A 26,671-nucleotide genomic window follows, 5' to 3' on the forward strand; every position below is an offset into this window, starting at 1 on the left:
CTTCCAGTTTGGCTCATATTTGACTTAATTTGAATCTAAAGATCCCTCTCTCTCTCTCTCTTTTTAATTTTTTTAATATTTTTTTGTTTGGCTTTGGATCATTAAAAGCATCAGAGATAGACAGACAGTTTGGCTGTATGTTATATACTTTTGTTCCATCAGTGTAAGCCGTCTCTTGACAAACAATTCAGACATATTTTTGGATAACTACTACAAGCAAAAACAGAAGTGATTGTCTCTCTCCAACAGTGTTTTTGATCGTGTGAATATCTGGTTCCAATCGTTATCCTGGGTGATGTTTTATTAGGCAGCACCTGCTTCTATGACCTAATGCAGGGAGGCCCAGTTGAACTTTCCAGAGACGACTGGGAAGCTCTGCGTGTCAAGGGAGTCAAGGTTGGATCCACTAGTGATGAAGGTGGGAATAATTTATACCAGCCTATTACCACACTGGACAGATCCAATTCCTCCAGAAGGATCTGGGCAACACCCATGAAGCATTTGTGATCCATTCGGCCATAGTCTCCCCAGACTATTACCTGTAAGAACACAAGATACAGGTTCAGCCTGGTTCAAAGAGCCATGCTCACTCCTGCTGTATATCACGATGTATATAGTAAGGAAAATGTTTTTCTTAAGGGTGAATGATTGCTTCCTCTTATGAGAGAACTTAATGGCAGGACAGGAGCAAGAGTCAACAAAAGAGAAATGTTTAATACAGACAGACATTTCACAGGTCGGAAATCACAAGCCATGAGGATGTGTTTGCTGATATTTAGAAAATTAAATACTTAGTGAGTTGGAATGGGTTTGCATATCTTAATTAAACTTAAGTAAACATACAAGTGCTTTACCAAAAGACAGCCTAAATTGGATTTTGGAAGGAACTGACCTGAAGGACTTTACCCTGTGGACTTTCATCAAAAACTAGTGTCTGTTGGTACAAAGGATCAAGGGTCTTCCGTGCAATTCTTGTCTTCTTCTTTGCTATACATGCTCCATTTTCCAATAAATAAACTTTGACATATGGAGCTGCAAACAAAACACCATTAATTTTATGTTTGGACTTAAAAACTTCTATGTTGCACATCTGAGCTGGAGGACAGATGCCATAAAAGGAAGATGAGTAGAAAGAACACGACATGCTATCTTTGTTGTATAATCTGAATACAGTTACACTTGTTAAACGACACAGACCATAAGGAACCCATTTCATTTTTATAACCCTTAAATTTAATGATCCAAGATGTTACTAATAACAATTCTGTTTCACTGTTTCATCTGTCATTCTAAAAACACTTTCCTTTGCTAGGAATTAACTGTCTCTGATAGTTAAGCTGGAGTCACTATGTAGGGGTCAGAGATACATCACAACAGAAGACTTAAATATTTCATTGAAAGGAATATTTAAAGCTAAGTCATTCAGATAACACAGACACTAACTGCTCTTTTGTCTTAGGCTCCTAAGGAGGTTGCAAAGTACCATTTTGCCAAAGCGCTATCTAAAACAAGAGTTCCTGTTGTTATAGTGAGCAGTGCTTGTAGCAATTATTATATATCTCTCCTAATGAAGATTTCTATAAATAACTAGGACATTAAAAATATTCTTATAAAATGATATTTCATTCATTATACAGATTACTGACACAGGCACTACCATAACATGCAAGCATACAGAAGACTATGACTTGCAGGTCTACTAAGCTGTTTGTTCAGAGCACAGTCATCTGCTCTTCATCTCATTTTGGTGGGGAACAAACACAAAGGACTTCACGTACATTGATAAAGGATATGACTTGCCTAAAACACATAGGAATACTTCTACAGATGTTCTATCCAGAATGGGTTTTGAATTGCTAAAACTAATTCCTTGAAAAGTGACATGCAATTAGCAGATGCATGCGGTAGGAAGTTGACTGATAACAAGGATATATGTCCATGCATACATTCCTCGCAAATAAAATGTATTTACATCTAACAAGGTGCTTAAAAAGCCTCCAATCCCCAATTCACCAGCATATTTCATATTCCTGATTTCTGTTCACGTATTGTTTATTTTTCCCTTACCTGGGGTAGATTTGGAGCCAGGTTTTTGTGTGAGGCCACGGGCTCTAATGACTTCTACTTCTAACTGGCCCTTCTTATCCACCATGCCAATCTGGATATCACCTGAGGGAGAAGAAGAACATTTTAGAGAAGCAGAACAGCCTGGGAGATATGAGAATAAGAAAGAGAAACAGAAAGGTTAGTGTTCTGTTGGTCTGCTCCATGAGTGTGCTTGTCACCTCTCCCGATCCCTTAAATTTATCTGTCCTTAACCTAGAACTAAATGGGTCTGTGACCCACGGGGGCAAGCAAATTTACAGCAACATTTCAGTATAAACACCATCCTTTTCATTTCTCATTATGACATTATGACTTCTCACACAGGACTGCTGCCCCAGCAGCACTTCCCTAGCAGTGGTCCCAAATGCCAACAGCCTAAAACCCAAATTCATGTTCAGAAATCCCCTCAGCTGGACATTTCTGTCTCCAAGCTGAGATGTAAGAGCTAGGAATGCAATGTCTCCTTGTTTGATTAACAGGAAGGGGAACTGCTGATTGAGGTTCACTTTGAACTCTCTGTACCCCAATTGCCTGAGGAGATCCTTTGTGTAAGGCAAATGCACCAACCAGTTGAGGCACACAAAAAAAGTAGCTTCAGAGAATGATGCCCTGTCCTCCAGGAACTCAAAAGAAGAGTACTGCAAAGAGCTCTAAGAAGTATAAATGTGTCAATTATTCTATTTTTATCAATACAGCATGCCTATTTTTGTTGTGAATGAAATAATGCAGATTGCTAAAACCTGTTTGTGCTAACAGTCAAACTGCTGTTTCCCTGCATGAATCTGACAAACTACATTTCCTGCAGAAAAATGAAACTCCTTGTTCCAAGACCAATAAAATGCGTGGAAAGTTACCTTAACTATGGGCTGATGCTCAAAGCGTTGGACCTGTATGATTCTATCTACTATGGAATCAGCTGGGTAGAAATCTAACAGGCCACTTAGAATCAATTAGAATCAATACAGCATGTAGCTTTGTGACTTCAGTGCAGATAAATGAACTGTCCATATATCCATGCCACATCTGAATATGGAAATATTTTAGATTTAAACTCTGAATTAAAAAAAATACAAATAGATAGTCCTGAACTACAGAATTAGAGGGTTCTAGATTTAGAATTACAGCATTTTGAAATGAAGCGGGCATGAGATTTTCACAAGCTTGTGTAATGGAAGATTGAAGCAGTGGTTATACCTTGCCACATGAGGTATAACACAGCAACAGGGAAGGTTTTTACCTGTCAGACTTTGCTTGAATAAACATGTTTTGTGTTTCATTAAAAACAGTTTAAAGGAAAATTCCAAGAAGCAGTATTAAGACTACATCTCAGTATCGCGCAACCAAATAAAAATATGGTACAGGAAGCCAGAAGGGGGAGCAACAATCCGGGTATTTGTCAATGGCAGCAGGATACAGAAGATGTGAAAGTTGTAAAAAGTGTGGTAAAACACTTTTTGGGGGCTGAACCCTGAGCCCTTGGTAAATAAAACAGTTCAAAGAAGTGAAAATGCACATGACTCAAGGAATCTGCAGAAAAATAGGAGATTAAAGTAAAGATGAAAGAAATTTAGACCTCTGTATTCATATCAGCAGAGCCACTTCGATTTAGAAAATATTCTCACTGATACTTCTGAGAGTGCTGTACTGAAGCACTAGGCTCTGACCATGTCCAGCATGTTTAATGGAGTATATCAAGGACTCCTCGCTTACAATCCTAAACATGTAGTATTTGAAGCATGCCTAAAAATTGTCCAAGTACAAGCAAAAAGATATCAAACCACTCCAAAGACACTTGTACAGTACCGTGCTTCTGCACAGCACTCATACCCTATTCATAACCAAGATGCAGCTAAACTAATATAGGGTTATCCAGACTGGAGTGGAGTGGAGATTGGTTTGGAGTACTGAGAAAATTGAAGATAGATCCAGACAACTGCTGTAGAAAAGAATTTTGTCATTAGAAACACTGGCTTTATCAATAACTGATAACTGGGCATTGCAGATATGGGTAGAAATTTCAAGTTCTGGGGTTACTTCGGGATGAGCCAAGCTTGGACAAGTGCAGAGTTTGGCAAGAAACCGTCTTCATATCCAGTATAATCTGTGGTGATCAAATATAAATGCTGAACAGCTGAGATTTCACAGTGATTGGAGAACTCACAATAACTGCCCAGTGTGAAGGAAAGTGCAACTTCAATCTTCAAACTGCAAGTGAGATTAACAGACACTTAACATCTGCAGCAATATTGTTTCTCAACTCATTCTGGATGCAAGCATGCTAGAAATACCAGTAGGAACACCAGTGACCAGGTACAGGATTTTCATGTTTACAGTGAAGGAAGCCACTTCATAAAAGCCTTTTTGGTGCTGCAGTCTAGCAGTGAGTTTGATAGGTACTGTTTTAGTATCATCTAACATATAACATAATATTCTTACCCATGGCAGGAGTTGCTAGCGTTTGTCGGCCTACTAATTGTGCAGGTCCAAGTCCATCAAGGAAATCACTGAACTGACTGTCAGCGCCCAGCCGTACCCCAGGAAATATTAAGCTGAAAGAAAGTAAAAGCGGATTAAGCATAAGATCAGGATTAATTTCCATTGCCATACAGTATTTCCCTGCAAAATACTTCTTACACAAGGCAAGCAGCACAGAATGTGCAACCACAAAATGTTCTGCAGTGTCATGAAATGCAGAGGCCTATTACTTTACATTCCTGAATGCCTGATTTAATTTTTAATACAATTTTGTACTGATAGACATATCCAAATGTCATCTGCATCAGTTAGGATAAACAAGGAAAAGCAGTGCAAACATTAAATGCACTGATTGTTGCAGCTGAAGCCATAAGCTGGCACATAATACTAGTGGGGATGAGACCTAAACCTAATGTCCACCCTATTTCAGGACTGAACTGCATTCACACAGACTATATGTGCATTTACAAACTGCTTTCTTTTGAACGCATATGCATTCTCCAAACAATAATAAAACAAAGAAGTGAAAAAATTCAGAGGAAGAATAATCCATAGTGGGGAAACTCAGCTTCAGTTTCCCCATCACAGTCAGCAGGAACAGAAGAATGGAGTCTGAACTAAGTCTGGATAGCATCTTACCCAGTAGGCTATCCACCATTCTGCATCTATTTCTCCCAAAGGAAATTTACAGTTAGACTCAATAAAAAAGTAACAAAATTTCCTATTTAAAGTATCTAGTGTGAAAAGCTTTGTTTTCCAGATATAAGATTTATGTGATACATACAATTCACAGCAAGCCACAGTTAGTGGGCTACAAAAAGTCCATTCCTCTCTTCAAGACTAACTGCTCTCATAATGTTTGCATAAAGACATTGACTGTCTGTAACTAAAACTGATCAGAAAATATCAGCACAGTGCTTTTCATTAGAAAACTTTGATTTACCAAAAGATGAGATTTTCACAGAAGTTTAAAGAAATCTTATTTAAGTTTTCTTTAGGTGGAGGAGAAAAAGAACGTTAGAAGCTTCCAGTTCAGCCATTAGCCTCCCAATACTGGCAGTAACCTAACTCCAAGATTCAGGTTCAAGCCTCATGCTATGCTTGTCAAACCATCCAGTCTGCTTCTTCCCTCAGTGGCACTACTCACCACTCCTGCAGCTGCTAGGAAGAGTTTCTCGCTTGTTTTTTGTCCTTCATTGCAACAAACTATATTTAACTTTTTAACCTGAGTTTTGTTATCTGCCTTCTTTGGACCATTACCCTCAGCTTCCCTTTAGAGCCTCTGTTAAATATCACTGTTGTTCTCACTTCACTAGCCTCACTGTTACTTTTCTCTTGCCAGGGACTGGAATAGGGATATAGAGACCAGGGACAGTGGTTAAGGTCAATTGCAAACTGAGTCAGGGAACAAACCGCAGGCATCCTGATGATCAGGAATCAACCAGAAGCCTTTGTAATTTTATCAGTGCGGGGCTCCCATCTCTTCAGTACTGCTCACCAGAAAAATAGGCCAGTCTCCAGTCCCTTAAAGGAGGAATTCTTCATTGCCATGGTGAGTGGAGCCTTTCAGACTGGCAGTTTGTTGTAGAGAGATGAAGGATAGGAAGATGGAATGCTGAAGGGCAAAGGTAGTGCCCTATCATCTGATGATGGAGTAATTGCACCTTTACACTTCTCCTTGCCACCATCATGGCTGACTGGCTCTTCATCCCTCTTGAAAACTATCAGTTGTGTAATAGTGTAAGCATTTAAAAAGACGAAGCCAAAGAAGTCCCTATTGTCCATTTTTTAGCTGGTCTGTAAAACAGAATTCCATACCTTCAGTTTTCACTTTTGCACGGGACAACTTGTAAGAATTCTCTGGTGACCACTGAGCCTTTGCACACAAGCTAGCGTCCTATTGGTATCTGTAGGGATGCTACAGTATTTATTCACACTTTTGTGTCTAACTGGCTTTTGTTATCCTTTCCTAGAGGCTCAGTCATTCAGCAGTGAATGAAAACAGCTGCCCATTTACCCACAGTTGCGTGCACGGTTTTAGCTGATGGTGCGGTTGAAGTCTGGTTTTACAATTCTCAGTAAGAGACTTGGACCAAGTCCAAACTAAACTCTCTTTGTATACAGTACTACTGAACACAGTTTCATATCACAGGGATTTACACACAACATCTGAAGTTTAACTCCAAGTTAATCCAAACACAACTCAAAGACGAGTTTTGTTTTGAATAATGCAGTCTGAATTCAGTTCTCTTTTAATGAACAAAATGTCTCGCAGGATAGCAGGGAAAATGTGAAACCCAAAGAAGTCCTCTTTCAATCTCGATCTTCAACATATTACATGCCCTGAATTGTTTAGTTTTGCTAACATTTTCTCAAGAAGAAGAATCTGCACACATACCTATCCCCTCAGCCCAAGCTGGGACCTCTGTTCACATCCCAAGCTTTCTTTAAAAGACAAGTGTTTTTTCTTACATTACTGCACTTTTAATGCCACTTACTTGCCCTCAGAGCTGTAACTATTTATGCTGCCATCAGTGGATTCTCGACTTGGCTGTCGAACCATACGACTTCTCATTTCTGCAGCCATTCCTGTCTCTGTGCTTCTTTGTATCGTGCTCTTTAGCTTCTTATTGCCAGCCTCTGAAAGCAGAGAGAAGTAAAAAAAGTGTTAGTTAGAATGACAGTCTAGCACAAAGCCTTTCCTTGCAGTTTTCTGCAACAGAAGTAATGCAATGTCTCCTCTTCAGCTGAAAACTGGTCATGGTTTCTCTTTAAAAGGGCTGACACCCTCTATTAATGTGCTATTATTAATCTTCATGTAACTAGAAAGTAGACAGGATGACTCTGATAGTGCATGTTAACCATAAACTTGGTAAGATATACATCACCACATTAGGTTAGGGGAATACAAATTAATGACTGTCTCAGGAAAAAAAAGAAGAAACAAAATTCTTCGTGCATTCAACAGGAAAATGTTCAGCACTAAAACACTTGGTATCAAAAACATAATAACATATTTTCATACAGCATAATCCCATTTTTCACCACAAAGTAATTAGTGAGTGCTACATAATTTCTAAGCAGAATAATCTTTTAGGAATCCCTTTGGAAGACTACGAAGTCCACAGAACTTGAGTTTGCAAATGAATGCTACAAAGTGCATTTCATGAAATCATTGAGCAGCTCGATATTTTTGGAAAAGTTTTCATCACAGTTTTTTTAAATTTAAATTTAAAATCCTTTGAGTTCCACTTGTAAGCTTCCAGGTCATCTTGGAGCAGGGAGAGCTTCCAGTCCCTTCCAGGCGCAGTTCTGAGCTCCAGAGGTAACAGCCAATTTACAATAAATTCTACTCCAAATCTTATGCTTCCAAAGAATGGCAATTGTTTAATAATCTTTAACTGAAATACTTCTACCAAAGTCTCTACGTAACACAGAAATCTGTGTTGCCTTCAGTTCAGTGCCCTCCTCATTTTCTTTTAATTCAGCCTCTCATTCAACGGGTAACACTGATCTCTCAAGAAGCAGTAGATATGACAAGGTTTCACATGAACAAATGCAGAAACCTTCTCCTGCATTTTCCTCTTCATTTAAGTCATATGTTCATTCACTGTCTGTGAAGTTTCTATTTTCTTTCTGCATTCTGCTTTCAGGAATACCTCGGAAAAAAAAAATCTTCCATCTTCTCCTGCTACAGAGACTGAAAACTTTTTCACTTTCCTATTTCACGCAGACATTGTTGACGTTTGGCTATGACAGATTTTCGTCACACTTCAGACAGAAGCCACAAATCTTGTAGCCCCACCATAGCTTCAACTTTCTGGCAGATGTCTGGCCTTTGCTCTTTGGGTCTTCAGAACTGGTGCAGAGCAGGGAGAAATCCCACAGGATAGAGCAGCTCTTCCTCTCCAAGGCTTATCATCTCTTTGGTGCTATCAGAGAAGATGGATAACATGGCCAAAACAAAAAAGAATTTGTATACAGAGTGAAGAAGAGACACTGTCGCATCAAAAAAGGCTGTGGTTTTTCTTGTAAACTTTCTATTTGAGTGGTTGTTTATTTATGGCCATCCAGAAGCAGGGAAATAAATACCTCTCAGTGGAAGAAAGCAGCTACCTACATACAGCCTCAGACCTTTTACTCCCTTTTGAGGACAACAGTTCTGTGGTTTTCCTGAGTGCTTTTGTTGCAACATATCCAAATTTCCAGTACTTGGTGAGTTAAAAATGTATTATTCAATGCCTTGAATCATGGAGAAGACTGGGCTAGATGAGGATCTACTCCCAGACAATGTAGTTGGCTGTAGAGGGTACTTCATAAAACTTAAGCGACTCGAAATATAGGAAAACAGAATACAACATTTTGAACCTATGCTTTACCTTAAAAAACAACAACAACAAAAAAAACCAACAGATAATGTGCACACCTATATTCTAGCATGTCAATGCTGAAACATACAATGAGCATCAAAAAATAATCAAAAGACAGTCTAAGATATAAAACCCACAAGCAGACTCTTACGACGAAGAATTCTCGTATTTCCAGTAGGTATGTATTTGCCACCCATGTTGTCTTTTACTTCTCTCTTTTCTGAAAGTGTCTCTGTTTCCATCTGTTCCCACAGAGCAGGTCAGATTATATAGTTTAAACCCTGCAATGTTTACTGCAGCCAGCCAGATCAGACAGCATGACCGGAAAGATAAAATACAGTAGAGCCTGAAAAGCAAGCATCTGAATGGAAATGCCTGTGAATATTTATGGCTCACAAAACTTGAGTGATGAGACACTAAAGGAACAAGACTATCATGACCTTGGCACGAGGCAAGGAGAGAGATGCTGATTCAGGCCACCTGAACAACGTGGTGAATGTGGAAATCCATTAATGAGAGACAGTTTGCTTGGAAAGTATAATAAAAAGCAGATTCATAGAAATAATCACTATACACATTTCTTTTCCACTGACTAAATTAAAAAACAAACAAACAAAAAAGCCCCCATGATTTTAGCTTAGAGCACAGTGGAGACTGAAAATTGCAAGTGGTTTTTCATGTAAGAGTAATTTAATATTACCATAGATAAAATTCATGTTGCTGCTTGAACATGCTTCTTAGCACCACAGATGTTAAATGCATAGACTGTGCAGGACAAATCCTTGCACAAACCCACAGTTTCATCTGACTGTGCCGTATATATCAGATTGTTTGCTTCTGAATGCTTTTAAAGTTGCTTCTCTCTGCCTTACTGTTCTGGATTTCACTTCTTGTTTTCCCCATCAACTTTTTTTTTTTTTTTTTTTTTTTTTGTTGTTGTTGTTGTTGTTGTTGTTGAAGATTAGGAAAAAAAAAAATCTTTGCCTCCTCCTGTAACTGTTACCAATATCTGCAGTGTTACTTAGGAAAACAAGCATCATTGTTCAGATTTTATTTTACAATCTCAATCTTAATATTCTGCAGTACAATAAAATATAACATAAAAGTAACCCAAGACAGAATGGCAAAATGCATGAATTTTATGGCATAAAGAGAACTGCTTTTGCCCAGGACTAAGAACTGAAACACACATTTCATGGGTTTTTAAAGTTTTACAGGTCAGTTATGCACATTGTGGGTTTTTTTATTTTCTATTTTTTTAATGCAGCACAAGAAGAAATGAGAACAATTTATCTCAGCAGCACACTCTGGTAACCTTCTCAGGAAAGCCTTGTTCTGCACGGCATGAGGTGGTTAAAGCAGAGCTGAGCTGGGACCTTCTACTATTTCTGGAGGGGGTCAGGTAATGCGGAGTCACTCTGGGGTGCAGCTTCCAGTCCTGGATTGACTGCACAATGAGGTGTGGGATCTGATCAACTACCAGTGTTTCTCTGGCTCCTTGTAATGTGTACTTTTCTCCACTATCATTTTTGTCTTGTATTGTATTCAGGCTAGCAGTTCTGCATATAGCTTTGGAACCCTGTCTTTACATGAACAGTAGAAGTTCATTAAAAATTTAAGTTCAATATCTACACTGTGATACACTGAGAAGATTTTCTACTCTTGTCTGAATATTTATTGGAGAGCACTTGGTCCTGATGCTGATTTGTATTAGTTTGATATGTACAGTTAAATTTTATAATATGTGACAGTTATTTGCCTGCACTGTATAAATTGCATTATACTCATTGTGCAGACTGAAGATAAACTGTCTCTATACTGAATACCATCTAGGGGAAAAATGAATTCCAAAATGTGCTGTATAATTCTATCCACTCCGTCTATTGTGTAAGGCTTTCTTTGAGCAGAAATGCAGATTAATGTGCATAAATACTACTCACACAGACACATAGTTTAACAGGTATAAGCTAGAGAAAAACGATTACAGAGCAATTGTGATAAACATTTTTGCAGGTTTGATAACAAATGCAAAAGGATCATAAAACAGTCATCTGTAGCTGTAAGACATACTTGGCTTGCACACTTTTTGCCATTCATTATCAGCCCTGTTGTAGCTGCCCTGCTACAACACACCAAGGAGCATGTGGCATTTGCTGGTTCATTCTACATCTTATAAACAGAGTTTATAGTGATTTTTTACTCCAACAAGAAAAATGTTAATGCAATTGACGTATTCCAATTTCTGTACTTTTTAATCACCTCCAAACATAGCACCCAAGGGAAAAAAATGCTACTGACAACAGAACTATATTAGCAAGAAAGAGTCAGTGATAGTACCTATAGAAACAGGATGGCCTACTAAAGATATTTCAAGGCTAGATTTACATTTCTACAGGCATCCAATTCAGAGAGAACAATGCAAAGACAAACAGCTTGTATCACCTGTATCCCTGTAGAGTCATGACTGCTCAGTGCATCACCGTTGTCCAGGCTCTCTATGGTCTATGTATGTGCCCGTAAACAAAACCGCCATTTTCACCCTTTTTTCAATATAAAAAAAGTCTGAGAATATCTAACGGAGATATGACACAGCCCGCTGGAATTAAGCTTTTATGGTGCAATGTAAAAGTGTATATTTGGTGCCATGGGACATTTGGGGACACAAACTTGGTGACTTAGTCAATAGGATGCTTTAACAGATCTCTGTAGGACAAAAAAAATGACATGGATATTTGTACTACTGATGGTGAAAGAGACACCTTAAGAATTGCCCAGAATCTCACCTGAGAACAACTAGTTAGGTAGCACCAAAAAAACAAAGACATGCGTATGTAGTATGTAAAACTGATGACCTATTCAAAAGAACACTAAAGAAAGCAAAGCATGCACCATTGCTCAATCCACTAAAGGAAGTGATTACAAGCCAGGTGCTGATAATACCACTGCCTGACTCAAGGGCAATTCAAGGTTTCAAGCATGCTCTTGGGCATGAGGAAGAAAGCCTAAAAGGACTACAGTTCCAAGCCAGGTCTGACTGCCGCCTGGCTGGGTTGTGGCCATATTGTTGGCCTGCACATCCATGTTCAAAATAAAAGTAAACAAGAACTTGAAAAATCAGGCCATGATTTATTACCTGATAATGGCCTTAAAAATTTATGCAACTGTTTTTGAAAATCTTGCCTCCTTAAGATGGTGTTAGGCTTATTTACTAAAAATAATGTGAAACCAAGCATGTGGCTATGTACGATAATCTTTAGAAATACGATTTTCCCATGTTGGGAAAATAACCAAACTACCGAGTCTAACCAGGGCACTTGTATCTTAAGAAACATCTTCAGAAGATCAGCTATGACTTCTTAAATTACTGGTATTTTTTGTCCAAAGATTTCCAAATTAATAGTTTTGTCCATACACAAATGAGGTGAAATGAGCTACTGTCTGACAAGCCAAAATGAGGCAATCAGTGATGATATATGATAATGAGCTTTCACTGCTGGGATTGCAGTAACACTTTATAAACATACAGAAGTAACAGCATCTTAATTACCTTGTTCACATGTATGAAAAGTGCTATATAAAATCAGAACATGTAAATGGATCCAATAATAGGCACACATATGCCCAGTTCTTCAACTCTTAAAACTTTATAAATTAAATCAGTAACATAAACAAGTCACATTTTCAACAAATTATTTACTATATAAACAGTTTATAAAATTTCAAGTACTTGTTTTTTATATACCCTTAAGTAGTCACTCTGGAAAGGAAAGACATGGAAGAAGAAAGAAGCTCAGAGAACTGTTTGCACTTCAACATTAAGATTTTTACAGCAAAACACATTGCCTCCCTTGCTTAAGACCAGCCAGCTCCTAGAAGAGAATTGGCATATGGCAGAAAGAAATCATCTGCCCACTGAAAGGGTCTTGGGACACAGCTGCCAGTAATACAGAAAGGGAGAATGAAACTGTAGTTCAGAAGTAGAAGAGAGACTTCAGATAAACTAAAACAAAATCATACTCCTTTAAGGATTTAAACATATTTAAATAACTGTATAAAGTCCGGAAGTAGTTTCCAGTTATGTGCTGTAATTTCAATTGTAGTGAATGTGAGATTTTTTAAAATAAGGGTCATCATAATTACAAACACTTTGGCATTGATCATTCTAATCACAAAATGGCAATATAAGGTTAAAAGACAGTATCTTACCAGAGAGTATCAGCTATAGCCAATTTATAAGACACCACTAACAAGAAAGCTTACTATTGCTATCTATTTTCAAGCAGTTTCTTGAGAAATATGTGAAAAAAGTAATGAAAACCCAAAGCCCACTTCTTTTAATAGTTTTCATATGAGCTTTCAGTGGAAATGTTTGTCAAAACCACTGGTACCAAAGCATCTTCTAGGAAAAATTATGTTACATGCTTTTTTTGTGCAACTGATTAGTTTCTGAATAGCAAGTCAGCCCTAATTTAACAACACAAAATGCTAACCAGGACACATTACAGTCCTCTCCTTTTACTCATGACAATTACCACCTTCATAACCAATGTCCATATTCTGCATCTTTCCTGCAGTTTGAGTTGTTTGGACTGCAAACAAGTCCAAACTTGTTTCAAGTCCTTCAAATTTTATTTCACCACTATCAGCATTTCCAGGTCAGCATTACATTTCCTTTCAAAAACATTAGTAACCTGCCTTTAGAGAACACTTCCAGCCTACCAAATCAATGGAATAGCAAACTGACATAGGCTTTTTTCATTGCAAAGCTATAACCACAGCTTAACACATGCTGCTAAATGAAAGTGCTATATAGGTTCATCACAGTAACACACAGAGAATACAGGCTTACCTCTGGTTTAAGCAAAATAAAGGATTGGCTGCAATATAATCCTTAGCAAGCACCCAGTATCTAGAGTAGCTTCACCTTTGTTTAAATATCTTGTGCTGTTCCTGCGTAGAACAATCTCTGGAGTTGCCTCTCCCTCTCTTCCAGCCCCTTGGCACCGCAGCACTGCGAGGAATGATCAAGTTGCTTCACTCACAAGTTCCTTTTACAACTGTGATTACATTACAGGGCCTTGCAGCAAAAAAGTACTGAACTACCTGCCAGCAAGCATTTCATAATATATTGCCCAAAGTTCAAAAATTCACTCAGCTGTGTATTTTCTAGTGATGTGCAAGTAGAGAGGAGTACAAAATATTCTTGGCAACCTTGTTTGATGCATTTTTTTCTTGTTGTTGTACAGAACTGGATGAGGAAAGTCAGATAAACCCAGAAATGCATTTCTTTGTCATGGAGGTTTTGACTCATTCTACATGAATTTCAGTACAAAACCGACCAAAAGACTGTGAAACTAAGAAAGCACCATCAGTACTAATGTACAGTTACACTGCAGAAAAGCCTTAGTGATGTTACTGAGAGGGGCACTCCAGAGTTATTCGCTGCCTCCTAAGTGCCTACATGTATTATAAGAATAGAACTTCACCACTGAATTATTCCTTTCACCTTTACACTTCATTTTAAGGAAACAGACATTACCATGTAGTTATTTCCACATCAAATTGTTCAGTTTATCTGATATTCAATTCCAAAAATGTTATACATTTTTCTCTTGCAAGTGGTTAAGAATCAATTCATTTAAACACTTTTGAAATCTTGGTAGTCAAGCATTACAGAGACTGATGTGCTCAATCCCTTTTACAAAGAAAGGAAGATATCCAACCTACTGTACATAATCACAATATTAGGATGACCAAAGATAAGAGAAAGAGGAAAAGGAAATGAGTCAAAAAAAAAAAAAAAAACAAAAAAACCACCCCAAAAGAACCAACCAACCAACCAACAACAACAACAACAAAATATAAAAAGGCTATTTCAAGAATTACTATAATGGGCAAAAAATGAAAAAATACAGTAACATGCACGCAGTAAGTTTCTCTCACTAGAGAGATGATGATGATGTGAAGTTGCCATAGAATCTTAGAATCATTTAGGTTGGAAAAGGCCTGTGATTTTACAGGTCCAACCACCCACCTCACCCTATAAGTCTACTGCTAAAGTGTGCCCCTAAGTGCCACATTCATACACCTTGTAAACGAATCTAGGGATGGAACTACCCCACTTCCCTGGGTAACCTGTTCCAATGTTTGACCACTTTCCTGAAGAAATTGTTCCTGAAATCTAATCTAAATCTGCCCTCATGCAATTTGAAACACTTTTTACAGTAAAATTCTGATGATTTAAAGTGTTGTAAAGTGAGTAACGAGAAAAGTGACATGAATTATATAGTATCTTTCAGCTAATGAACATTTATCATTACTTCTGGTTGCAGGTACTGTATAGGTTCCTAACAGCTGCAAAATCCCCCGACGGGATGCTGTACATCTCATGCCACACCCCAGCAGAAGCTTCCAGTTATTTTCATTGCATAGGTACAGATTTCCTACATGGTGTAATACTTGAAGCAATCTGTATTTTCTTGTTCTGTAAAAAGTCACTTTTCAGAGGTCAGAACAATGCAATGCCCATACAATGGCACTGCAGGAATGCAATGCTATTGCTGCTAACGCCGATGTGTGCGTGTCACCTTTCTGAGTCATGCCTTCTGCATGTGCATGGCAGGGACCCCAAGCCCAGGCTGTCATTTGCAGTGTTAATATCCAGCAGATTTATACAAAGTGCTCAACTCGTGTCAAGTACGCAGGATGCTTTCTCTCATGTAGGTTCTTGCTTGAAGCCAGTAAGCCTGGGAGAAACTGAGGTTTAAATAAAAATGGAGGGAATGCTTTCATGCTGTATGTTCCCCGAAACCATTTGTGGGACCCATTTTGGTCACAGCCTTTCCTCCCAGTCCCAGGAAAAATCATTTCTTATATTTCTTGTTAGCTGTTTGACCTGCTGTTCCAGATCAGCACTGTTTGCAAATCACTTCTATCATCATCAGTGACCATTCTAAAGTTGCAGCAAAAAGCAGAGCAATGCTCTTCTTCAGCCAAGGCACCTATATTAAGGTTTAGACTGTTTGTCAATTTATTTTGTATTGCCTTTGAGTACTGTTTGAATTGTGCCAATGGAAAGTCCCAAGGAAGCTATGTTGTGATGATGTAAAGACCTACTCTTCATATTTGAGGCTGACCCAGGTAACAGCCACAAAATAATTTTATATTACTTACAACAGCTACTATGTAAAAACACCTACAGAGTCGGGCACTGGATCTGTGCTAGATAAACACTGCATAACTGCAAGATATAATTGTTCCCCTTGTGTTTATATTATTGGAAGTGGACAACTGTACACAGAGACTCAGCTTAGAGACAGATCGTTCAGCCAAAGTTCCCAAACGAGCGCTCCGGAATAACCCTTCTAGGAAACAGTAAGGTTTGCATCCAGTATTGCTGTTCGGTGTCTTCCATCAAACAGGCACAGAAGAAAACTACTGACAAAATGGAACGGTTCAACTGCACTATATACAGACACCAGCATAATGAAATTGCCACAAAATCAGTATTGCTTTTACTACTGTGCAAGGGAGGGAGAAATGTGAGAATCAGGATTTTTTTTACAACACTTTTTTTTTTTTTTTTTTTTTTGCCATTAAAAATGCATTCAGGTTATTTTCACAGCCCCACGTAGCTGCCCTTTTCTCAGTCCGCTCAGCTCTCCTTATTGGGTTGAAAACTTAGTGAGGAAGCAGTTTCCTTTATCAAAGGCAAGGGGGAAGAGACAACAGTCAGTGTAAAGGTACTAATGGAAGTCAGTGTACTAACACAAGCAGAAGGGTTGTAGTGTTTTCTGCTAAATTTTGCAAAATTTTCACTACAAAGATAGTTGACTTGTGTAATTAATCTGTTACAAACATGTTACAAAGCTAAGAAAAATATAATCATAAAAGAGAATTAGTTAGATATTATAAATGAACATCTGTGACTATTTGAGTTAAAGTCAATTAATGCAAGCAGACTGCAAGTATTTACTGCATTTTAAAGCTCTTGCGAACACAAGGCGGGGTGAGCAGGAAAAAGTAAATGAAATAGTGCTAATACTGCATGCTTTTATAGAAAAACAGGGAACAATCTCCCAAGACCTCTAGTGATTTCTGAAACGAAAACTCTTCCAAACCTTTACACCAACTAAACCACAGAACTACTTGCACTAGATTTTTTTTTTTTAAATGCAATTGTGAAGGCATTTTAGCAAGTTCAATGATCAAATACACGTTTCCTGAAATAACACCATACCTGAAAATATTGTTTCACATATGCTATTAAGAACTGGCATTAAAGTACAATATGAAGTAAATACCTTCAAATTATTATTAAATTTATTTATTACAGCAATTTGTATCTCTCTATATTATGCAAAAGCAGAGACTAAGATTTTAATTTTCTTACTGTTCTGATATAAAGAGCACTGACAAGCTTATTCCAAATGCAGCGACGAAAACCATCTTAAAATTATAAAGTGGAAAAACAAAAACTGCATATGAACATCAGCACCAAATAAAAGGAAAAATGATAGCAGAAAATTAAACAACTCTGTATGAAGGGAAACATCAAAATCCACATCATAAAAGCAAATAAAAAAGTCTAAAATAGTCAGTTTGAACCCCAGATTTCAAGACTGAATTTACTTGCAGATAGCATATAAAAAGATGATCACCAGAGTACATGCCACAAAGTGAAAATAAAATAAACAAACTTTATTTTCATGGTCCTAGGCTTACCATTGGTTAAACAGAGGTTTAGTATTGGTTAAACAGAAACTTGCCTTTTAGAGTAAATTCTGTCTGTGTCTTAGCACAGAATAAATCAAGCCAAGTCGTACCACATCCTTCCATAGATTTCAATATATATATTAGCTCATGGATGAAGATCATAAAATAAAAAAAGTAAAACAAACTTGCCTTTTATACCAGGATTACACCATAGTGCTTGAATCTTGCAGAGCTAATGGTTTGAAGGTCAGGCTCTTTGGAACAGATGCACTAATCTCTTATTATCTGTATATTATACAAATGAATTCAGATAGTATTTTTTCTTGGGACTGACACATAAAGCTCTATTTGCTGCTCAGGATTAATCTCATCATTAATGAGAGTGCTTCTTTTTGAGTGTGTTCACACTGTGAGAGGTTAGTTGTTATTGCATATAAGGCTATATAAAATTGTTATATAAACAGCAATGGCCAGTCAAACTGTATGCAAAAATAGGACAGGTAAATTCTGTGCAGGTAACACATCAGCAAAATAAGGTTTAAACAGAGTAAGTGCATAGACAAAAAGACTGCTGTATATAATATGAACAAAAATCACATTGGGCAAAACATAAGATCAAAATACAACCTGTCTCTATGATTATGATATAACCTGAAGGAAACATCCAATTTTGATACTACAGCTGCTAAAAATTATTTGAATTTATTATTGTTTCATACATTGTGTCTGATTGCATAAGTTTTCAGCAGAACACATATAGACGCTTTTTTCCTCCAGTTTTAAAAATATGTATTTAATATTTTCACAAAAAGAATACACTCTAGAGGCATCTATTCTTCTCAAGTCAAGAACTTCCAATGTATGGGCAGAAAAATTCTCAAAATTATTCCTCTTTTCTTCCACATAAATTTTTAAGCAAAATAAGTTTTTCTAACCTTAGATGAGACACCGTTATCCAGTGATCTTCTTTGCATCTCATGAGAGAATGTGAAGTTGGGAAAACAAAGATGTACAATGAAGAACAAAAGTGTTCCAAGGGCTTTAACTTTTCCAGAAATATTTCTGCCATTTTCAGAAGAACTTTGGTCTACATAGGTTCATTGACTATATCAACATAAACATGAAAGCATGAGAAATGAAAAAAAAAATCCAAAGTCCATGTTCCTATTGATTCTTTTCTTCTACATCTGGAAGAAAGATTTTTGTTATGTCTTTGTTCACAAAAGCAACTCTCACCAAGGTTCATCTTGTGTAGATCTCCATGGGACTATTCCTTGTGAAATGCATAGGACCGGACCTCACCCTCATTTGGACACTTAATGAATCATATTTAAATAAAACTACCAACATGTTTGTAATGTGACCACTTCAACAGTGATGAATGCAATGCATTTAGAGACCAAAGTCAACCTTCTCATAAAATTCCCTTCCAGTATAATATGCCTGTAACTTGAAAATAATTACATTTACTATAATTTATATAAAATAATATTATGTTTTAAATACAATCCGTAATCAGTTCTTCCACTAATATGAATCAGTGAGTTTATACTATGCTCTCTTCTATCCATCCCAACAGCAGAATAATAAATATAACATAAAACCACAAGCCATCCTCTTATTCAGGAAGGCAAGTAACCAAAGCACATTCAGGCATTTTGTAAAAATAACTTAAGACTGTGATAAGCATTGTGTTGCTAGAAATACTGCTCATCTGAATATTTAAAAAAAAAAGAAAAAAAAGAAAAAAAAAGAGTTTGGCACCATATCATCAAATAAGACAGCAAGTGACATCATGCTATGTTTGGAAGTATGTTTTTGGAAGTAAAAGCACGAGCTGAAAGAAACAAGATATATAAATTTTCAAGGCTTCTCAGATATTGATGAATCTGTTAGTAATTATGTTAATTTAATTAATGAGCTGTTCACATAGCTTACACTTTTCTTTGTAGTTCAACCAGCTTTATCATATCAAAATATTTTATGGATAACACTAAAGAGATGTCCTGACTCTGACTGTAGCCAACATGTACTTGTACAGTAATATCACTAAAATATGTCAAGTAATCAGGTAGCACTAATTGCTGATTTAACTATTTCTGCACTGCAGAATGATCCATACTATTAACCCTTAAAACAGGTATTTCCTAGCAGAGTATTTCATTAAAAATTTGAAATGGAAACATTTTCACCGTGAAGGCACAAGAAATGAAAATGCTAACTGAGGCCAAAGATGGGTGTACGCACAACCCACGTTATATCCCAGCAGCACAGAGGTGAGTCCTACTGTAACACAATGAAGGGGCTAAACATCATATACATCACATTGTTTTCAGCCATGGATTCCCATTTCACGAAGGCTAATACTGTTCCAGTTCAAATTGTAAACATTATTAAGCATATTTAATATATATGTAATATATAGATAAGCTCTAATGTATGGATAGTCAGGGTCCCATGGCAACTTTCCTTAGACCAACACCCCATTTCTACTGATTAAATGCATGCACACCTAGTCACACACAAATGTGAACAATCTGCAGGCACTCTGGCTTCTTTGACATCCAGGCATGCAGAATAATTCCAGTGAGATTACTAAATCTCCTACAATGTACGTGTGTGTACTTTAAACAGTTACAAATATTTTTAATTCAGTAATTACAGCCAGAAGTTTTGAGGAAGGCTCGATTCCCCCGCAGACCTCCAGAGGGTCACTTCCAGCCCTTGAGTTTGCTCCTCAGTAAAATGGCACAATGGCAGTTACCATTCCTTCAGAAAATCCTTTGAGGTCTATGGCTGCCAAGACCACAAAGAGCGAAGAACCATCACAGATATTAAGAGGTCTGAGAAACTATAAAACTCAGAATATAAATGAAGAGCACATAAAATAAATTGCACTACAAAACTAAATTCAACAGTACATGTTTACAGAGTATCCATGGCAGTTCTTGCTCCAGTTCAGATTGCAAAATGGTTGGTGTACTGGTTGCTAATGCATGTCTGAACAGGATAGAAAATTTTGGACATCAATCAGAAAAAAACAAACTGAAAGGGCCACCCATTTATTCTACAAAACAGTCTTATCAAATTCCCAAATGTTTAAGCCCCGAAATCAATAGCATTTTTCAGAATCAAGCTCACAATTGATTTCTTAAAAATTAGCATATATCACCATCCAAGATAACTTCTGATGAAAAAGCAGCCACCTGCACATGTAACACACTGATGCCTATTGGAAGAACAGTCTGAGTGAAAAAGATATGCTCTGATGCAGGGCATAAAGGTTCATTTCTCAATTTCGCTCCTTCATTTCATGCCCAGTGTTCTAAAAAACACTAATGATCCTGCTTATCACTCTGCACTGCTTCTGTGATAAATACTGCCAACGCTGTAGTGATGGGGTAGAAGATAGCCTATATCTTATATGCCACCATAACCTCACCAGCCTTCCTTTTGGGTTCAACCGTTGATCCAACTGGATGTTTGATTTGCTTCATTGTTTCTCTTCTTCAATTTCAACTAAAATCCAAGTCACCAAAATATTTTTGTTCTTTCAGCACCAGATTATTTGAAATGATATGTAAAACATAATATTAAAATGATAGTAAAGAAGTACGGTATAAATAAAAGCAATAACATGTAGAAAGCTTCTTCTTCCAGCAAAGCTGATGGCTTCTTTAACCCTGCACCAAACACACAGCAGAACTAGATGAATAATACAGTGCAGTTTGCAATGCTCTCCTGTTGCATTCAAAGACTAAAAAGAAAAGTATTACCCAGCCTTTAAGAGTAGTGAACATATTTACTTTTTCATCATAACCAAGGCATCAAAGGACAGTGCTACTGCATATTCTGCTTGCCTGATAACAATACACGGAAAGGCTTGAATCATGACAGTGGTACTGACACTAATTCTTAATAAGAGTTACAATAAATTTACAATTCACTATATTGCTTCCATCTACAGAGCTATTCAATCTTCAGTTTGATTGGAATTATTCATATTAATTACATAGCACTAGTTTTCATGATTACATTTGCTTACGAGAAAAGACATTTAAGAGGCGCATCAGATAAAAATCTGCCTCCTCTAACTTCTTAAAGCCTTCCTATGGGTTTCTAATGGTATTACTTTTCTTCTGAGGCTGAAACTATCCTTTCTATAAATATATCATGCAAACAGTAGATGAAAAGATATGTAATGGACACACAGAGACTTAGAAAACTCTGGTGTTACATCTCTCATCAAATCCTGCCCTTCTTACAGACTGTGAGCCACCAGCAGAGCAGATGAAGGAAGCCTCTTTCAAGGCAAAGAATTTACACCATCTTAGTAAGACCATTGTTCCATCTCTCACAAAATTAGTGAGAAAAGACACTCGTACCAATGAAAAAACTCACTCTATTTTAAAAAGTGGTCATTTCTTAGCAGAGTGCCAGACTCTTCAATGTGTAATTTGAACTCCGCTGTCATGCAGGAAGATGTCTGACACTGCTGCATTGTTTGCTTGTTGCAGGCCAAGCCTCAAGAAGACAGAAGTATCTCATATTACAGAGCTCAGCATCTAGATCATTGCTTAAGAACTCTTCTATCTAGGCAACTCTGCTCTGTGCAAGCAGGGCAAGAAGAAACCTTAAGAAGACTCTGCTACAGGAGAGTCAAAGCCCGTGGCAGCAGATGACATTGCTATTAAGGCCTCTGAATGAAAGGAAGGAAGGAGCAGAAAAAAGGCGGATGCAATCAAGATAAGTAGGACTCATCTTGCTGAACTTTATGTGTTTATAGACCATTCCAGACTCCCTGAGAGCCTGTAGAGAAAAAGAGTCATGTTAGGCTATTGCACAGAATGTACAGAAGTGCACATTTCTCTCCACTGTCTGGAAATAAAGCCTGAAGTGAAGTAGCAGCTACTTTGCAGACAACTAAGCTTGTCCAAATTAATCCCACTCTGTGCTTATAGATCTTGGTTTGCTTCCTCAAAGGATGGTGCCTGACTTCTCGTCATTAACAGGGTTCCTGCTCTCTAGGACACAACTCCTAGAGCTTCAGGAGCTCCAGCTCCTGAAGTACAGGTTATACTGCACAGTACACAGGTGTACTGAAAAAGCATGTCCAGGGAGACATGAACACATGGGATTCCTTGATGAGATAAATGGCAGATGAAATTAGATTTGTCTGGAAGATCTGTGCTCAAGCTTTTCTAGATACAGCCTCAGATTTTACCCCCAGAGACAATAAAACACATAAAAACACAATCCCTATCTTGGTCACATGGGTTGAATAATTGTTCTGAAATCCAGTACAAAGATAAAACACACAGTTTTAGAAAGAAGATTTACTATCTTATGAAACTTGACAAATGAAAGAACTTTGGAAAATGGTTTCAATGCTGCTGAATAAAGTCCTGATAATTTTCAGTGTCATTGATAAAGTAGCTTAACAAAGATGAGCAACACTGGGATTTTCTACTTAAAATAATTAGGTCAGAGTGCAGAGGCATCATTGAGCCTTCAGCAGGTCATCTGTATTTGGTAAAATTTCCTACATGACCTTTCATAATGCGAGGTAGAGAAAATAAACAGCAGACAAAATAAAATAATTAGCAACTCTACCCTATGCATTATTTAATGTCTTCAGCATCATATCCTTGTAAAAGCACTGCTAGCCAGCACTAAGCTTGTTGGGACAAAGAAAAGAAGAGATAAAGCCATCTTAGATCAGTGTGAATGTCTTGACAGTACTACTGAAGGCATATTTGATACATGCTAATTAACATGCACTTGTTCTGATTTTGCTTGTTTGTTTAGTTTGATTTAAAGCATGGCAAGGAAAGCATATAAAGTAGCTGCCACCCACAACAGATACTAGGTCTGTGAAACAATGTTTGACATCAAATATTCAGTCACCAGCATTTGCAGAAGTTTGTTTCTGGGTCATAATAACAAGGACTGCCTAAGAACTTCTGGCCTTCTTCAGAGTACCCCCTCTACCCCTCCACCATCTCCTGCCCAAACTGGTACTGCAGTACCCTGTTACAATCTGAAGGTGGGTATTAGAAAAAGTCTCTCTTCTAATTATCTGGGGAAAGTGATCAGATGTTTAAAAACACATGCTCCGAAATAAATGTAAGGCAATTTATTAGATCTAGCATTTTAGTCATGTTTCTTTTCCAACTTTGGAAAAGAAACAACTGTGTGGCAGACAGGGAGAACCTGAACCTTGGCTAAAAGAGAAATTTTGGGATTTCAACAAACTCCTGTAAAGTACAGGTCTGTACTCAGATATGGAGCACACGAACACCACATGAAAAAAAAAAAACAAAACTGTTTACAATTCTGTAGTACAGTTAAACCAAAACTGTAGTTTGCCACTCAGACTTCCATGTCACTTTTTCCAACATGCTGTTTTCCTGAATTCCCCAGTCAATGACAATGGTTTATCTGTTAAGAGCCAAGTATAGATCTAGTTCTAACAGCACAAATATGTCAAGGTTGACTGTTCCAACATAAACACAATAAGCTCTCCTCTAGCTGTGACATAAGGCTATTGCCAAAGCTATAAATTTTTTCACATTGAAGGAGAAATACATGCAATATAATTGCAACTCAATTCTGCTGCACCAACTGTGGATATGGTTGTGGCTCGGAAAGGCCATTACTGAGAAGAGGGAAAGAGTTTTGTTTGCAGACCAGCTGAGTCTTGCATGTCACCTGTCTTAAGCAACCACCTCGAAGCACTGTTGAGCTCCTCTATGCATGTAGAACTTGGTTCTTAAGAGACAATGCCTCTAAACTAAAGACAACTGAATCTTTCAAAATCTTTACTGCTTAATCATTCATTTCCTATCAACAAATACTACATTTTAATAAGGGAGTGCACCATATTGTGTATTTACTGATGAGTTCGTTTTTTAATGTCCCTCGAACATTTACTGTATTAACATTTTAGTCACTTTACAGTCCTTATTGTATCAAGCAGATGGATCCAGTCAAAGAAATCCTCCTACCCTGTCCTGACTATGAACTGCAGAAGAGCCACTTAGGCAGGAGGAAAAAAAACATAGTGGGATAATTTTCAAAGGGAGAGTGATGGGCAAAACTGATTTACTGTTATCTATAAATTCTAGGTCACATCTATACTTAATTCAGTGTTTCAGTTTGGCCATGCTCTGAGAGAGAACACTTTGCACCGTCAAATCTAATCAAATGGCAGAGCTATAAATAAAGCTATCAAGAACCATCTGAAAGCAAAACTAATCAAAACAGCAGCCCTGAGATTTCTCCCTGGGAGAGATGTGCAGGTATTTTAACCTGCTCTGTAAACAGAGAATCTATTTGCATTTTAAGATAACATTCAAGTCTGAGAAGTTCTGTCCTGAGATCAGAGAAAACTCTACAAATAATAATTATTTTTTTTTTTTTTACCCCCAAATCACAAAAGCCTATGCATAATAACATTTCAATATTGTTTCACACTGATAGTACTAATTAAAAAAAAAAAAAAGCTGGGGAGCCATTTTGGGCATTCACCCTGTCTTATCTAACAACAAAACTTCTGTGCTTCACAAATCATGAAAGTAAGAGCAAGAGAAAAGTAAGAGTAAGACAACTGCTTCTTCTAGGCTTAGTAGTAGTCTCCCCATTATGTTTACGGTCTTAATGTGCTCAGGAGCTGTAAACCATGGGGTAACTGGAGAAGATGCAGCTCAAAGGAAAGCAAGGCAGATTTATTCTTTGCACCAACAGTGTGAAGAGGCACATCACTTTCTCATATAGACACTTCTGTCTTGGTTTTCTTTGTCAGTAATACAATATCCTGTATTTTTCTTAAATTATAAACCAAAAGAAATGAATGAGCAACTCTGAGTTGTCCAATTTTCTAACAGAATTTCTACTGGGGTTGCCAGACATTTAGATTTCTTCAAAATAAAAAGATATTTCATTTCAAGATTTCTTTTAAAGCATCACACCAGAAACAGCTTTTTTTCTTCTTTTTTTCCTCCCATATGAAAAAGTCAGTATGGGTGAATAAAATAAACTACATAGGAGTACTTGTGTGGGAGCATCAAGGACTTTTGTAAACAGTGAGTAGTTTCAAAGCAATTCTCAGTTAACTTATGAGGGTAAACATATAACAGATCACTGAAAAAAACCAAAAACATTTTATTCTTTCAGTTATTTGAATGTCTTAAGTTTATGACACTGCAGTTAAATATTTGTAGAATTTGGTCTGAAAATCTCAACAGGTTGTCAAATCTTACTAAACTGAACTGCATGCTCAAGAATGAATCTTCCAACAGAAACCTGAAGGTACAGAGAGAGGCAACATACACTATTCACCAAAGTCTAAGCAAATGACTATACCCTGGTCTGCAAAATGGGAAATAGTTATTTAGATCCCTGTTGCATATTTCATGTCTTATTAAGAGTATCTTATCCCAAATAACTCATATTACAATAGACAATACATTAAATTACAAATTACAATATACAAGCATATAAGCTTGTAATAGCAATCAACACAGATGTAAACATCAATATCTTACAGTGCTGGTCCCCTTATGAAGTTATACGACCACCATTTACTTAAAACTGCATGCATCAAATCAAATAAAAGATAGCACAACATTCAAAATGCTGAAACTGTCAACATAAGCCACAGTTGCTAAAAATATTTGCACTTTGACAACATATCAATGATTGAGAGATAATTAGCTTCCTAGTCTTTCTTTGTATGCATAATTTGTCTCCCCTTAGCAATTCCAAGAAAATTTAGCAGGTAAGTAAGAAAGATTGCCTAAAAAATACTGCAAGTTTAGTTTAAGCACTTGAAATACCAGTACGTGTTCAAAGGAAAATAATAAACTGTCAGTGTAAAAGTTACAATGCATATTTAAACATAATCCTCTGTTGAATTCTCAGTCATTTTCCTTAAAAAGAAATAATGTGTTACATTACAATAGAAGTCATCCGTTTGCACAGAGATTGGTTATTTCCCAGCATAA

General features: G+C 37.2%; 1 protein-coding gene across 10 annotated transcripts in view; it reads right to left on the reverse strand.

Moving 5' to 3' along the window:
* Window positions 1-320: 320 nt before the first annotated feature.
* Window positions 321-26,671, reverse strand: part of RIMS1 (regulating synaptic membrane exocytosis 1) — a gene marked incomplete at both ends in the record, with an annotated part of 287,625 nt that continues 261,274 nt past the window's right edge. For all 10 annotated transcript variants that reach the window (XM_079550251.1, XM_079550253.1, XM_079550252.1 and 7 more), the window contains 5 exons: window positions 321-539; window positions 893-1,032; window positions 2,068-2,169; window positions 4,543-4,655; window positions 7,080-7,221. In XM_079550251.1, coding sequence (XP_079406377.1) covers window positions 321-539; window positions 893-1,032; window positions 2,068-2,169; window positions 4,543-4,655; window positions 7,080-7,221 — 716 coding nt within the window. The remainder of the gene's footprint in view (window positions 540-892; window positions 1,033-2,067; window positions 2,170-4,542; window positions 4,656-7,079; window positions 7,222-26,671) is intronic.

This window comes from Tetrao urogallus (assembly GCF_951394365.1).
Source record: "Tetrao urogallus genome assembly, chromosome: 2".
Taxonomy (NCBI): domain Eukaryota; kingdom Metazoa; phylum Chordata; class Aves; order Galliformes; family Phasianidae; genus Tetrao; species Tetrao urogallus.